This window comes from Patagioenas fasciata, chromosome 1 (assembly GCF_037038585.1).
Source record: "Patagioenas fasciata isolate bPatFas1 chromosome 1, bPatFas1.hap1, whole genome shotgun sequence".
NCBI classification, from domain to species: domain Eukaryota; kingdom Metazoa; phylum Chordata; class Aves; order Columbiformes; family Columbidae; genus Patagioenas; species Patagioenas fasciata.
Window position 1 is genome coordinate 199,718,370 of NC_092520.1, and position 15,689 is coordinate 199,734,058.

General features: G+C 36.3%; 1 protein-coding gene across 3 annotated transcripts in view; it reads left to right on the forward strand.

The window, feature by feature from the left end:
• LRRK2 (leucine rich repeat kinase 2) overlaps positions 1-15,689 on the forward strand; it is a 67,844-nt gene that overhangs the window by 20,547 nt on the left and 31,608 nt on the right. For all 3 annotated transcript variants that reach the window (XM_065837539.2, XM_065837550.2, XM_071803424.1), the window contains 15 exons: positions 29-158; positions 996-1,120; positions 2,614-2,744; positions 3,694-3,838; positions 4,136-4,275; positions 5,628-5,756; positions 5,844-6,014; positions 7,674-7,929; positions 8,154-8,342; positions 9,792-9,910; positions 10,685-10,754; positions 11,214-11,434; positions 11,942-12,192; positions 13,351-13,499; positions 15,304-15,397. In XM_065837539.2, the coding sequence (XP_065693611.2) occupies positions 29-158; positions 996-1,120; positions 2,614-2,744; positions 3,694-3,838; positions 4,136-4,275; positions 5,628-5,756; positions 5,844-6,014; positions 7,674-7,929; positions 8,154-8,342; positions 9,792-9,910; positions 10,685-10,754; positions 11,214-11,434; positions 11,942-12,192; positions 13,351-13,499; positions 15,304-15,397 (2,320 nt within the window). The remainder of the gene's footprint in view (positions 1-28; positions 159-995; positions 1,121-2,613; positions 2,745-3,693; positions 3,839-4,135; positions 4,276-5,627; positions 5,757-5,843; positions 6,015-7,673; positions 7,930-8,153; positions 8,343-9,791; positions 9,911-10,684; positions 10,755-11,213; positions 11,435-11,941; positions 12,193-13,350; positions 13,500-15,303; positions 15,398-15,689) is intronic.

Genomic DNA, 15,689 nt, shown 5'->3' on the forward strand with positions numbered 1-15,689 from the left:
ACAGGATGCTTGCTGTTTTGTGTTGTAGTAAATATTAGGAAGACGCTTTTGGCTAAAGGAATGCACATGAATGTTTTGGACATAATGAGGAAACATCCACATTGTCCTGAAGTAGCTGAAAGTGCCTGCAGGATTCTGAATCATGTTTTCGAAGGAAGGTAATATACTTAGAAATACATGGCCACTTCCAAAGTGAAGGTTGGTGAGATTCAGTGCTGTAAGTGATTACATTCAAATTGGTGACTGTTTCACTGACAGCCCTCTTCAAGACATTGAATTTTTTAAGCCGTGTAGCCACATGCCCAGGTGGGTGTGTAGGGAGCTGCAGATTGTTCCCTTTGTGGGTCTCAAGCCCACAATATTAACTCTGATTGTTTAAATAACATTGTGTTAATGTTACTTTTGTGTTGGCCTTTGCAAATGCTCTAGAACATGACTGGAAAATCAATCGTGTGACTCATAAATACTGGTATAGATGATGAGAACGTGATTCTAAGTGAATTAGTGGCCTTTGGCTAATGTCGTTTCTAGGAGTGTTAATGACATTGAGGTTTTTTTTTCTTCAAGATTAGAATATGACATGACTGATACTTTTCTGTTTATTCTACAAGTATCTGTCAATTTATCAGTACTTTATGACAGTTGTGGAGCACTAAATTAAGGAAGACGTGTCTTCTCACGTATCTAGACTGGAATCCACCACTCATCCTAGTGAGATACTGTACTCTCTGTGGATCACTGTTCCGGACTGAATTGAAAATTACCTCTCAGTAGCCTAGAATGGAATTAGTTACATGGACTGAATTCATGGAATAGTGTGAAAAAAATACATTTGCTATGATGAAGAAATGTGCCATAGTTTGATTTATATTTTGTAGCTCAAACCAGATTTACAGTGTTCTGAAAGGTTATCACACTGCATTAATTAAGGAAGGAAATACATGTAAAATTTACAAATGCATTCTTTTTGTTTATATTATAAACATTATTTTCAGTTTTCCTCATCTGGATACAATGACAGTAACTGCATCAGAAGTTGTAAAAGCCATGAGGAAACATGAAAAATCGCTCTCTGTACAACTGGAAGCACTTCGAGTCCTTTTACACTTTATGATGCCTGGTAAGTCATCTAAAAATATAAACAGTGTGGCATCATACACCAAATCAGAAAATAGAGTTAGATAGCTGGGATTTAGTCTTTCTTATGTAATGAGACAACCTTTAACGGGACTTCAGAAAATTTACTGGAGACATAGCAGAGAGCAGCTGTTACTCTTTAAGAACATACAAGATGGAGGAAAACTTTTGAGGTATTGAATATAACAGACCAAAATTATCCCTCTGATTTCCTCTCTACTTTATCAGTGAAGAGTTAGCTCCATTACATCTAACAAATTCAGAGAATGAGTGTGGAGCTATTGTTGTGATTGTGTATTTTCATCATAGATATCCCTTAAGTGAGAGCCAACAGTGACAATGACATCAGCATTATTGTACCACAAAATGCAGTTGTTTTAATAGTATCTCTTGGAAGCAACATAGAAACCGGATGTCTGACACCAAAAAAGAAAGATAGTGATTTAAAGATGTTAAATATACTATTATATATTATTTTCTACAGAAAAGAAGACAAACTGACCAGCTTAGAAATTCCTTTGGAAAAAAAAGAGTCCTTAAAGACAAGCTACAGTGGGAAAAATTTGGGGAAAGTTTTAACTCTTATCAGTTTACTACTGTATATCCTGTTTCTTTGCTCTGATATTAAGTATGAGAGTACAGACACAGGGTACTGATTTTTTTTCAGAACAACTTTTGCAAGTGTCTCTCAGCAGCTGTAGTTGAACATTTACAAAACAAATAACTCTGAAACTAGCAACTTGACTAATATGCACACTGATTGCAGGGTTTCCGTTTCCTTCTATACTTTGAATTATAATCTTAATACTTTTCTGTTTTGGTTTTTTTCTGTTTTTCAATAAGCAGCAAAATTAACATTGTTGTATGTATTTTATCATGTAGGCATGGCAATTTTTTTTTGCCAGTGTCCTGAAAGTGAGGCCCTTCTAAAGCATAATCAAACAAAGAGAACACCAACTGGATGTTGGAACTTGCAGCTTCCTTAGAGAATAAAAAGTATTTCATGGGGAAAATAGTAACTGGAACAAATATGAATGCTTGAAGTGACTTCTAAAGGATTTCTGGGTACTTTCTGTAGTGCCACTTGACTGCAAGTGCCAATATCTACAAGAAAACCAAATCTGAAAGACTTTCTCTGTTCTTTTATTTGCATTCACCTTTCACTTACATCATCTCTGGGTAAATTTTGGCCTATGATGTACTGCCAAGTAAGAAAGGGCAACTAGTTGAGAGCTTCTCTATAGTGTCTCCTTCCAAAAGGAAGAGACATTCTGAAGTAGGTAAATCTGAAGGGACTCCAGTCGCTGTAACTACAGCATTCTGAAAATGTCATGAGATGAGAAATACACCCTCTGAGTTAGCTGATAAAACCTGTGTGTTCAGTTTGATTGTTGTATTAAGTTCATAATATTGGGTTAATACTGGGGGGGATATTAAATCGGTTCTTCTGAGAAAGGCTGTTTTCCATTGTTGCAGATACAAAGAATGACCCGAATGGTTCTTCCAGAGATGTGGGAGATGCTGCTTTTGCACTTACAGTAAAAGTTATTAAAAGCCAGTGTCTGCTGGAGGGGACTCATTCATTGGTGCTTAATGCTTTGAACAGGGTATAGTTAAAGCTTTATTCTAATTAATTTTGTCACTACTTTACACTTGCAATCGTGAATCATTTGTAAGTATTAATTCCACATTGATTTTCCTGTTGATTTGATTGAAGTAATCTTAAGTCTTGTGTTTCATTTATCATTTGGGGCTTCTTCTTACTTTCTCTTGTGGAGTGTATTTGATGATCCTTTATACTGTAACTCTAAAGGATAATTATAAAAACAGGGCTATTTTTTTTTCCAAGCATACAGTTTATTTCTGATTTTTTAGTGGACTAGTTTATACATGAAAAGTGTCCTCATACCTACACCTCAACTACACACAGAACTGAGTGGTTCTTTATTATGGCTTTCATGGACACATACTCGTTTTCTTTCAGCAGAGCAGTGTTTCTTAATTGTCTGCATTCTTTTCACTGTTCAATTCTATAACTTTTTCCAGCCACTTGAGAACAGAATGATCAAAGTGCCTTGAAGGGGAAGCTGAAAAGTGAAAGGCTGAAGCAGACGAAGTCTAAACAAAGGAAGCACTGAGCACTTTGCACAGCAGACTAGCCTTAAATCCTAATGATAGGAAGGATACAATTTTGTGGCCTTCAGAAGAATCCCACCTCTACAAGATTTACAAAGTTCACATGACCACAATCAGTGGTTGTACTGAAAGTCTGAGGAAAAAAATTCCCACTCTCCATTACAAAACTAGCTAGGGAATATTTTCAGAATCAAAGGTGAAAAACTGGAGAGATTATGAGCAGCTGAAACTGATGGTTGAAAAGGGAACCTTTCTTAAATCGTGATTACTTTTATTTATTGTCACATCAGCTGTAATTTCTCATACTTTAAGAACAACAGTCACTTATTCTCAAAAAACAGCTTTAAGAACAAACAACTCTTCTGTTGCCATTGTAAGCAGAACAACCTTGATCTCGTTTGATATTCATTTCTCCATTAGTTTATTGGAAATCCGAGCATTCAGAAGTGTGGATTCAAACTACTTGCTTCCGTAGCTGAGTGCACTGGTGCACTAGAAATTTTAACCCAGCAAGGAGCTACTGACACAGTGCTTCACACCCTGCAGATGTATCCGGACGAACAAGGTAGGGAAGGTATTTTGTTAGCTGAATACAGATGATGTGGTAGGAGAGGCTTATTAGCCACAGAAGCTGTAACGTACCTATTACACGCTTTAGTACTGGTTGTGACGCAGGTTACGTGGCAAGAAAAGGGTGCAATACTGCACAGTCCTCAGGTTCATCTACTTTGTGGTTGTACCTGGCCCTGTCATAACTTATGCAAATAACTTTCTGGAATATTAGTAGTATAACACTACTGGGTTTATTCCACTCAGAGTGTTGGAATAATCAACATTATCAATCTTTCTTTTTCTCTTCTAGACATACAGTGTTTGGGTTTGAGTCTTCTACGCTCTTTGATTACAAGGAAGAGTTTGTGTATTGCAACCATGCATGTCCTGTCAACAGTTCTGGTTTCTACTCTGCGGCGATTTAAAGAGGTCACTGAAATCCAGATGCATGTATGTGTTATTTCTATATACAAAGGTGAAAGCCAAAGGGAAAACTTTAGAAAACTATTTAAATGTACTTATATTTGAAATATAATTCCTAATTTTAATTACTTCATTTTGATTTTATTGCAATTACTAGATTAGTATAAGCCTTTAAAATTAAACCAAAATATTTGTCATAGAGATGGTTTTCTTGGAGGCATATCTTCAATTCACAATATGTAAGTGTAGGTTTAGGTGTTTATCTAACACTTCTGAGATCTGCAAACAAGAACAAATTTCTCAGTTATGGTCCATCATTCAGGCAATCTATAACCGTTCAATGAAGTAGCGGTCGTTATAGTATTGATTGCCCTTTTTTGAAAAATAATATGTTTGAAAAATAACTGAGTTCCCAGCCCTGTCATCAGCAATAAGTTTAGTGCAGGAATGCTGTATTTACAAAGAATCTTACTGGCATACTGTGTCAGACTTTGAACCTACTTCTGAGTATGGAAGGAGAATTCTTACTCTGTTTGCAAACAGACATTGAGTCATCCATGTGTGGAAGTTCTCTTTACTTCAGAGGCTTTCCCTGTTTGTTGCCAGTTTTGTTCTTCTAGCGGAATGGGGCTTTCCTGTGAGATCAGCTTCCTGTGAGAGATTCTGGACTTCTGTTCCAGATCCATATGGAAATGTGACAAGTGCAGCCTCCCTTCTTTACTGCTGTTTTTTCCCGCAACCCTTCCAAGTTTAGCTTAGCAACCAGTGTAGAAAGAAATCAAAATAATGTGGTGGAATAAGGAAGTTACTTAAAGTGATTTAGTCTCAATTACATTTGGGCAAAGATTATGTAATTTACCCAGTTCATCCTTCTAGATCAACTTTACTTGCAGAATCATGGCATAATTTTGTATTTCTTTTAGTTTTTAGAGTCAACTGTTAAGTTTTTCATTTAGCCGAGGGATTATTTTCAAATTCAAGGATTACAGAGTGACATATGATGCATCTTCATCCCATATCCTTGGAAGGAGATCGTTTCCTCTGTGCATTTTCAGGAAGTCATGAGTACATTTGTCACTGCCAGGCAGGATGTTGTCAAAAATTATGATGCATAATTTGGCTTTTCAAAGTGTCAGTTAATATCTGTTTAAGTGGAACAGCCAAACAAGCATAAAACTACAGCTATATAAACACAGAGGCACCAGGTGTTTCTGCTTTCTCTCCTGATCTTGTCCAATTTGTGTATTATTGCATGTTTAAAAACAAGGAAAAAAAAAAAGCATGTATCTTTTGGCTGAAATTTTATTTCATTGCACAACCTGTTTTAAGATACACTTTTCAACACTGTACTTACTGCAATCTTCTTATTGTGTTCTTAGGGATTTCATGCAATCTTGTCAATTCTTGGTTTGTCACCTTGTTTTGCAAAGCTGCTGATACATGAATCATTTGACACAGTCATTTTCTACCAGATGTCCATGTGTTTCACTGACCAGCGGGATCGACAGGTATCTTCTCTCTTTTGACAGCTCCACAGCCAAAAAAATTTGGTACTTTTTTTTGTCCTAACTTTGATTGTTTGTCTTCCCATTTAGTTTCAAAGCCTGTGTTGTAGATGTTTTGCTAAAATAGCTGAAAACGACGATTTGAAAAATATGATGCTGGAAAAAGCGTGTATTGAGTACAATAGTATTATGGCTGAATGCTTACTTATCCTGGGAGCTGATGTTAATAAGAAGACAAAGACAAACTCTTTGATCTATCAGGTAATATACGGAAACATATATAGTTTTATCGCTTTAAAATTTATGCTTTTGTGTTCCTTTCTATTTTCATGTACACGTATATTTGACAGAACACAGCAGCATTACCCTGTGCAATCTGACTGTGACAGGAGTGGTGTTAACCATTGCTGCTCATGGTGACTTCAGTCTCATTGAACACCCTTCACTTTATTGAAGCTCATAGGGTCACTGTCACCTAGAAAGTGCCCACACTGCCAGTTCTGATGCAAGTTCACTTTGAAGTCCATCCTTTCTGATGGTTTACATTGTTCCCTTGGAAACCTGGCTTCAATCAATTTCTGACTTAGCCTTAGCTTTGGAGTATCTTTGAGCAAGAAGACTTAAGTTCAAGCTTTGCAAACTTCCAGTCATTTTTTCTGAACTAATCAGATGTAGATGGCCTCGAGCCCATTAGGGCTCAGTCCAAATTCAGCTCTTCCCAAGCTCTGTGAGGCTGAAGTACAGATGGACCAGCAAGCAGCACTGTCCGTAGACAGATTTCAGTGCGCTTAGTCCCACTGTCTTCTAGACCTGCGAAGAAGTCTGTGGCCAAAATGCCTGCCCTGGAATGGCAGACTTTTTTGACTTTGTGTTGTACTTAAAGATTAATATAGTAATCAGATTTTGTGCTGATTTAACAGTTTTTATTAGAGTTCTAAGTTTTTATTAGCACACGTAAAGTAGTATAACATCTTGGAATGTCTGCAGTCAAACTAGCTGCAAAGAACTTTATCCAAACTGTGGCCACATGCAGATCATCAACTATTGGAAATCTGTTGGTGTCTTAAGTAAGACCATAGGCAAACATCCCATCTGGATTCAGCTATGCCAACAGAGACTGTTCCCAGCTGCTTACAAGTGCTTCTTGCTAAATGTGACTGCATTTAAAATTTTTTTTTGAGAAACGGTGTGTATAAACACTGCTGAATTTTGCTTCAGTGTCGAGGTTTTAAACAGTCTAAGGTAACCCTACCAGTCCTGCCTGAAGCAAATTAGAAGTGTTCGCTTCTGCTGGCAGGGCTGGCTGGGTGATAAAGCACAGCTGAGTTTGGATCTGTCCATGGAGTCTGCGGTAGGCAAATCAGTGTTAGAAAACTACAGTGGAAATACTGAACTGATTAGAAGTATTTCTTAAAAATATTTGTAATATTCACAATCAACACTGGTCTATGTAGCAATACTGGCTGAGAGACTGGAAGGAGTAAAGCTGACTGAAACCAGTGGACCTGAGCTCACTAGCACTAGGCAAGGCTTGATGAGTCTCACTGTTGTTGCCTGTTCATCTGATACCTAAATGGCATCGCAAAATAACCCCTAAGTGTCTTTTTTTGACTGAACACATAAATCAATGGAGTTGCCATAGACTGCATGCAATAACCAAACTGCATAAATTACCATTCATTGTGTGCACTCATGGCAGAAATTACAATTACAGAACTCAAACATTTGTTATATTTTGGGAAAAAACTGCAGGAAAATGGGATCATGCATATGCTCTGAGGGCTGGGGAATTGTGTAACTGAAAAAGAGACATGATTCTTAAAAATACAATGAATCCAAATTTGAGACAAGTCTCTTAGTGCCATCTGAGCAGTTCTCTGAGTACTTCACATAGAGTTTTTAATTTTTTTTTTCTGTTAGGTTTGTGAGAAAGGAGATAATCCTAAATTGGTGGAATTGCTGTTAGCCAATGGTGCTCGAGAGCAGGATGTTCGGAGTGCCTTAACCATCAGTATAAAAAGAGGAGACAGCCAAATCATCAGCTTGCTCTTAAAGAAACTTAGCCTGGATGTTGCCAACAGCAGTATATGTCTTGGAGGATTCGGTATTGGGAGACTAGAACCTTCCTGGCTCATTCCTTTGTTCCCCGACAAGCTTACTCCATTAAGAAAACAAAGTGAGTATAGATAGAATTTGCTATATGAAATGTGTTAATATCTCTTGATGCTACAATGTAAGTGTTTTAGATCAATCCGTTCAGTTGAAAATCTCTTCATAGCATTCAGCTGAGTATAGAAAGATTGCTAAACTTTGAAAATAAATCAAGTTATTTCTGTTATTTTTTTAAAGCTACTTGGATTTCTTGGACAATATGCTCTTGTTGGTTTCTTACACATACAGATGCAGGTTCAGCACTGGCAAGAATGGTGCTAAAATTCCAGATGAAGAATATTTCAGAGGATAGATCAAAAACCTCCTCGGATCTAAACTCCTCTGAAGATGGAGTGGATAAAAACTATGATTGGAATTTCATTTCTGACCCATTAGTGGACAGTGTTTTTCCTTTGAGTGATGATATTGATAGTGAAGGTAATTGCTTTTCTTTTTTCTTTTTATAATCCCAATCTAGTGTACCAAGCTAGACCATAGCCATAAATCAGTTATTTGTATTTGAGATAAAACTCTTCCCATGAAAAAAATACCTTTATCTAAAATTTTGTTTGTGGTAACATTGGAAAATAGTTAATGATGTGTATGTGCTTTATCTACAAATTTAGGAGTTTAAAGCATTTTATTGAGTTATCCATTTAAAATTAGTTCTTCATGCATTCAGTTTCTTGTAGAGAGAAAGAGTGGGGTTCACCCAGCCAAATTTAGATAGTGACTGTTTTGATGTCTTGTTTCTGAGCTACTCTGGTATGCTGACTTTATAGCCAATAGCAAGAAGCAAGTGTTTCAAGAGCACAGTTTGTCTCATCATGAAGTCAGGTGTATTGTGATCTAGAAATCCCTGGTCTCAGGGGTTTCTGTTAATAAAGTTTGCACAACCAAGTCTGATATCGAGAACTATATTGTTAACAAATAAAGCAGGGGAAACAAGCCCTATCCCAAAGATATCTAATTGATCAGAAAGTGTGAATGACAAGTCTGTGTTTAGTCCAACATCATTCTTGGTAACCATGTTAGGAAATCTGAATGCCTTTAACTTCTAAAAAACAGCATTTCTGTCTATAATATCAGTAACTTAATAATAAGAGTAAGTGGCCTTAATTTACAAGATGCCTTTTGTTTGTTCAGGTGCCACTGTTGTTTTAGAACTATTGGATACTTAAAATCATCACAGATGAAGAATTTAAATTTTGGATTCAGAGAATCCTAAGGATTTTTTTTGTTTTCCATTACATTGTTCAGCACCATTTTTCATTTCTGTAGGACTGTAGCACAGGCATATAATACTGATAGGTACTATTTGTTGTCCCACATAGAAAAGTTGTTAAGTCATATGTAAATTATGGTAAAAAAATACAGGCTTCACTAATGAGTGATTTTAGGAGCTTTAAAAATAGCTTTGAGGAGAGTAACGCTGAATGGGTCCAGATAACCCTAAATCACCAGAACCAGAGTGCCAATCGATGTTTCATTCTTGATAAATGTGGGAGTGCAAAATTGTCTATTAAAATACAAACGTTTTCTGTTTTAAAAAGTTATTTGCACTGGAGTAGCACAGAGATGTGTTATAAAACATGTATAATAATCCTAACCTGCTGGAAATTTTAAATCGTAAAACATCAATGTAACAAGCTGCAAGTCAGATTTGGAGTATGTCAGATTAGTATGGCCCATGTACTCTAACACATGTTGACAGTATTCTTGGCCTGTTGCACACACGATTGATCGGTGAGATCCTGCCAATATTGATGTTTTTGAAATGTGTCTCTCCTTTGTATGTTAGCGTCTACATTACAGTTGAATTTGGAGCCTCATCTTTAAATACATTTGCCTACTTATTTGTCCTCCTGTGTTATTGTTTTGGACTAGGAAGTGAATGTTCACTGCTTACAAAAAAGAAGTCCAATTCCATTGCAGTTCCTGACTGTTATAGGGAAATGGCATTTCAAAGAGGTTCTCCTACGTTGCCACGACATTCCTACTCTATGGTAAGTCAGATCTTTGTTCATTCCAGGCTTCTTAAAGTCCATCTGTGTTGCCTACTGCAAAATTGTTAATAATCAAGTGTTAGGAAAGGTCATGTAACCATATGGCCTCTTGTCTCACTGTTGGCATTTAATATTTCCTTCTATTGCTGTGCAATTACTGTGCTCCGGATCACTGTAGAGGTGAGAGTTTATTTCAGCAAAAATTTATGATCAAGAAAAAGTTCTTGTGAATTGCTTGTATTTCTTGTCTGATGTTCAAATGCAGACACAGGAACTGTGGGCCTATTCACAAAGATTTACCTACCCTTTAGTGAAGCCAAACTTCAGCGTGCTGCTGCCATCAATGAAGTGAGACCGATTCCACAAGAAGACATAAGAGGACAAATCAAAGTCAGGTTCTTTGAAAGGAGCTCGTCTCTTTCCATTGACTGTAAAGGGAAACTGGAGAGATTGGCTTCCCTAGAGAAAGTTCTTTTTTGTAATATCCTGCTCCATCCCATCACCCCATCTTAGTGAAAGTCATTTTAGGTTGCCAAAAAATGCACTACTTCCATTGCACTTTAAATCTGCTGTTCTTTCATATTGCATGGATCACTAAGTTTTAGAAAGACTTGACCTATTGTTATTTTTAGTTGAAAGGTACAGTTTCTTTGTGTTAGCCCTGGAAGTTCTGATAAAAAGAAACCACAATAAAAAGAAATGTACTGAATTCAGGTCATTTCAGGTATCTGTATATATCCGTAACTGTTTCTTTTCTTTTCTGGGATTTTCCAGGGACCTGGCTCAGATTATGAACCATTATTGAAACAAAGAAGAAAATTCTTGCCTTCAGATGAATCTCCCAGTAAGTAAACTATACCATTAAACATATGTAACAGATTTTTTGTCCTTAATGATTTCAAAAGCATAGTATGCAAAGATTTTAGTCAGATTATGTATTGTTTACAAAGGTGAGGATACATTTTGAAATACTAGAGTGGGATACAAATAATGTATATACAGGGAAATTTTATGCTGAACTTCACAAATAATTTATGTAGAATTAAACAGGCAGGGAGATTCCATGAGTGTCCTTATGAGCTTTCAAAAGCTACTTCTGTTGTGCAGTGCATAAGTGACCATCTCTTCCCTACTGTCTTACAAATTTCTGTCTCTTGATAGAAGTTGTCATGGATTTGGATATTAACCAATATCAAACCATTTACTGTCCTCTGCGTCTTTAGATCCCAACTTGATTTATCTTTTATTTTAATTATGTGATAAATGAAATCATGCTATTTTTCCGATGTTTTTGTTTTAATAGAAGGCGTCTCAAAATTTTCTCCACATATAAGACCATCAGACAGTCTTTCTTCATTGATCTCAGAGAAAGAATATATTAAATCACTAGATCTTTCATCAAATGAGCTGGAGAATGTTGATGCCATCAGCCAGAATAGCTGCTTAACTAGTCATCTGGAACATCTTGAGAAACTGGAACTCCACCAAAATGCTCTTACAAACATTCCAGAACAACTATGTGAAGTAAATCTGTATAATTTTATGTAATACAAGTTGAGTTCAGTTACAATAAATTGTTTGTCTCTAACAATGTACTCATAAAAATACTACTTATTAATATGGGTGTATATTTTCGCATGCTTCATACATTCACTCAATTTTCATTCAGTGGATTTATGTTAAGATAGAGATAAAAGTATTTTCATGGAACTGTTTTAAGTCATTTACTGCAGGGAGCTGCTTGAGGACATGTTATGTTGAGTAACATAATAACTGGAGGCAAGAACTGCAGGCAGTTCGTATCTGTTTAATTTTATGAAACTGAGCTAATTAATTTTGAAGAATACTTTATATTTTATTCTGTAATAGAAATATTATGGGTTCATTGGTATTATTTACATTTTCTGGTATTTTTCCTAGTGAGAGAAATATAAGTAAATTAATGAATTGTATAAAATGTAACTCAGTGTAAAACCTATAAATTCATGTTTCCATTTAACTTCTTTTTTTTAAATTATCCTTTTCTTTCAGAACTTGAAATGCTTGATATACTTGGATTTGCACAGTAACCGATTTACTTATTTTCCGACTTACATACTGAAAATGAATTGTATTGCAAATCTTGATATCTCTCGAAATGACATTGGACCTTCCTTTGCTTTGGATTCATACCTCAGATGTCCAACTCTAAAGCAACTCAATCTCTCATACAATCAGCTGGTGTGCATTCCTGAATTTCTTACAAATGTTGCTGAAAATCTGGAACAGCTGTTGCTCGAAGGGTGAGTAGCATTAGTAAATGGACTGCAGTGTAACAAACATAACAGAAAATCATACACTTGTTATCCAGAACGATGACTGTTATAGCACAGAAAGGATTGTTTAGTCTGCAGTGAAGCACTGACATTATCTTCCAAATGTGCAAATTGCTACAATTTTCAGTGTTGTGTTACAAAGTACATGAACATATCTGTGGGCCTTGGCAGAATCTAATAGCTTTGTAGCTTCAGTAACATACTGAAAATGCAGTTCAGCATTTTTCTACTGCCATAGTATTCATCCACAGGATGTCTGTGTTGTCTAACATATTCAACTAGGTTTTCTGTATACAGAATACAGTTTCCACTGTATTTCACAATCACCACAGATTTTTTGGAAGTATGATTCATGGAATTGCATTTATTGGTATGGATATGGTTTAAATGACAGAAGCAAAGAAAATATGTTTGTTTTGTGTGGTTTATTTTACCAGCACTTTTTATCATATGTGTTAGTGAATTAAATAATTCAGACCTAAAGGAAATTCTTAAGAATGCTGTTATCGATCGCTCTACAAACTTCAGATACTGTCTTATTCATCTCCCATAACTGATGTCAAATATGATGGTAACACTTTTTATACCAAAGTCCACACAGAGTGTGTTAGCAACATAGGTAACTAAAGCAAGGAATAGTAAATATGTGAATCAAATTTACAAAAGCAATATTTTAAATTCAAAATCCTGTTGCATTTCTTCATTAGCTTTATTTTGAACTTTATTAGCAATATTACCCTTGCAAAGCAGTGTTGCATGGTTCTTTTATCTCTGTATTTTCAGGATCTTTGTCTCGTTCTCTTCTGGTATATCTCTAGTAACCAGAACTACTCACAAATGCAACAGTTCTCTTTGTGTGGGATTAGGCTGCCGTAGCGAATCAGGAAATGACACCTTGTAGTACATTCTGACTTTTGTTCTCCAAATTAATTGAAACAATTGTAACATCAGTCATGTTACTCCATGTTGCCAAATGTACCAGTTTTTTTGCTGACTGGTCAGTCTTTATATGATAAAAGTCTTATTTTTTGTTAACCAGTGTAAGGATAACATTGTCAGGTTACTCTTTCACTTTTTAGCTAATAGTTTCTGAATAAAACATTTTTTTTCTTCTCGTTATCACAGAAACAAAATTTCGTGTTTGTGTTCACCCATATGCTTGAAAGAACTGAAAATTTTAAACATTAGTAAGAACAATATTTCATCCCTTGCTGAGAATGTTTTCATGGGCTGTACAAAACTGGAGCAGTTCAACGCCAGGATGAATGCTCTTGGTAAGTATCTGTGAAAATAGGATCCATCTTCTAGAAGCCATTCCAAGTCACAAAATTCCTCACTCACCAGCATTTGGAGTCTTGGGAGAACAGAAAAATGTATGCTTGTCCTGTTTATCCAGTTCCCTAAGCATCAGTTTTTGATCGGTGTTGAAGCACTGTACTTCCACTGGGGCTCGATGGACATTTGATCTAACGCAGTGTAACTCACCGTGTTTTTACATTTGTAGTGGGTACTATGAAAATGCTTAAGTGTACTTGAGATTGTACGTACTGTTGGGGAAAGCTCAAGACAAAGGAAATCATTCAAAGTTAGCTTGCAAATCTGGTACTAATACAGATTTAATACTAAACTGAAATATATATCAAATAAACATCCTGGCCTGTATCAGCACTAGTGTGGCCAGCAGGACCAGGACAGGGATTGTCCCCCTGTATTTGGCACTGATGAGGCCACACCTCAAATACTGCGTTCAGTTTTGGGCCTCTCCCTACAAGACAGACATTGAAGTGCAATGAAGCTGGTGAGGGGCCTGAAGCAGAAGTGTGATGAGGAACAGCTGAGGGAACTGGGGCTGTTCAGCCTGGAGAACAGGAGGCTGAGGGGAGACCTTATCACTGTCTACAACTACCTGAGAGGAGGTTGGAGTGTGGGAAGTGTTGGTCTCTTTTCCCAGGTAACAAGCAACAGGACAAGAGGAAGTGGCCTCAAGTTGTGCCATGAGAGATTTAGATTGAATATTAGAAAAGATTTCTTCACCAAAAGGGTTGTCAGGCATTGGAACAGGCTGCCCAGGGAAGTGGTTGAGTCACCATCCCTGGAGGTGTTTAAAAGACATGTAGATGTGGTGCATAGGGACATGGTTAGTGGTGGACTTGGTAGTGTTAGGTTAACAGTTGGCCTCAGTAATCTTAAAGGTATTTTCTAACCAAAATGATTCTATGATTCTAAATATTACCACACTATATATCCAGTGTTGTCTTGTGAATAAGACAGAATGTTTGATTCAGTTGCCTGAACGCAAGTGTCATTTGAGATGCCCTGAAGTATCCCACTTGGCTTTCAGCTTCTGGTCCAGAAAAAGCAGGTCTTCATAGCTCCTATGTTGTTTCTCCAAGCCATGTGCAGGTATCTGAGGTACCACAGGGCACGTCACCTTCACTAGAACCCAGTGTTCAAGCAATAAATTGAGTCCAGAGCATGTTTCAGTGGCTTAGCATATTTTATGCAAAGGTGTCAAAATTAATTTACCTATGGAAAATACCAATTACATAAACGAGACTTTAGTAATGCTGCTTGAGTTCATAAGTTATTGTCAGAATTTATTTCTGTCTTCCATACATAAAGTCTTCCACTTCAAAATTATTGCCGCAGTATTTCGGAAGGTTGCCCATACACCTGCATTAAACACAGCTACACTGTTAGTGTAGTTTTTATATGCATAAGACCCACCACTCACTGGCTGAATTATGGGAATATTATGTATACTGGCAATATAGTAAAGGTTAAGTAAAATTATTTCAGTGTTTAATGCCAGTAGGAGATTAAATGTAGTAATATGTAATGTGATAAAAGCCAATCCATTAACTTGCTTCTAAACTTCTTTTATTTGGGGATTTTAGTTTTAAATAAGCTTTAAAATAAAATATTCAGATTCTACCTTTGGTATCTTGTGCAAACACCTGTATATAGAAGATGATAGACTGACCTTTTGGTCCATCTTTGATTTTAGAAAATTCCAGTCTTAAAAAGAATGTGAACAGTTCTGAAAACTAATAGGATTAACCTCTTTTTCTGCTCTAGAAATAATACCTGACTTGTCATCCAGCATAACAAGCTTAAAATTATCCCAGAATTGTTTTATTAACATTCCAGAAGCAATTCTTCTTCTGCCACAGTAAGTTATTCCTTTATTTTTTGAAGTTAATCTCAAGTTCTTGTTGAAGAAAATGTTATAGCAAGACTTTTGTTAAGCAGAAAATTCTTCATGTTTTACTGATTTTCAGGAAATCATCTCTAACAGGGTAAATCCAAAGCCTAGTAGCTTTTAACTAAAGCTACTGTATCAGTCATATTTTCTTCATTTTTTCGAGAAATTCTGTTGCTCAGCTTCCCATCATTGTAACTGAAAACATATTGCTTGACTGCTGAAGCTGACAGTTCTCCCTGAGAAGACCAGAACGAATTTG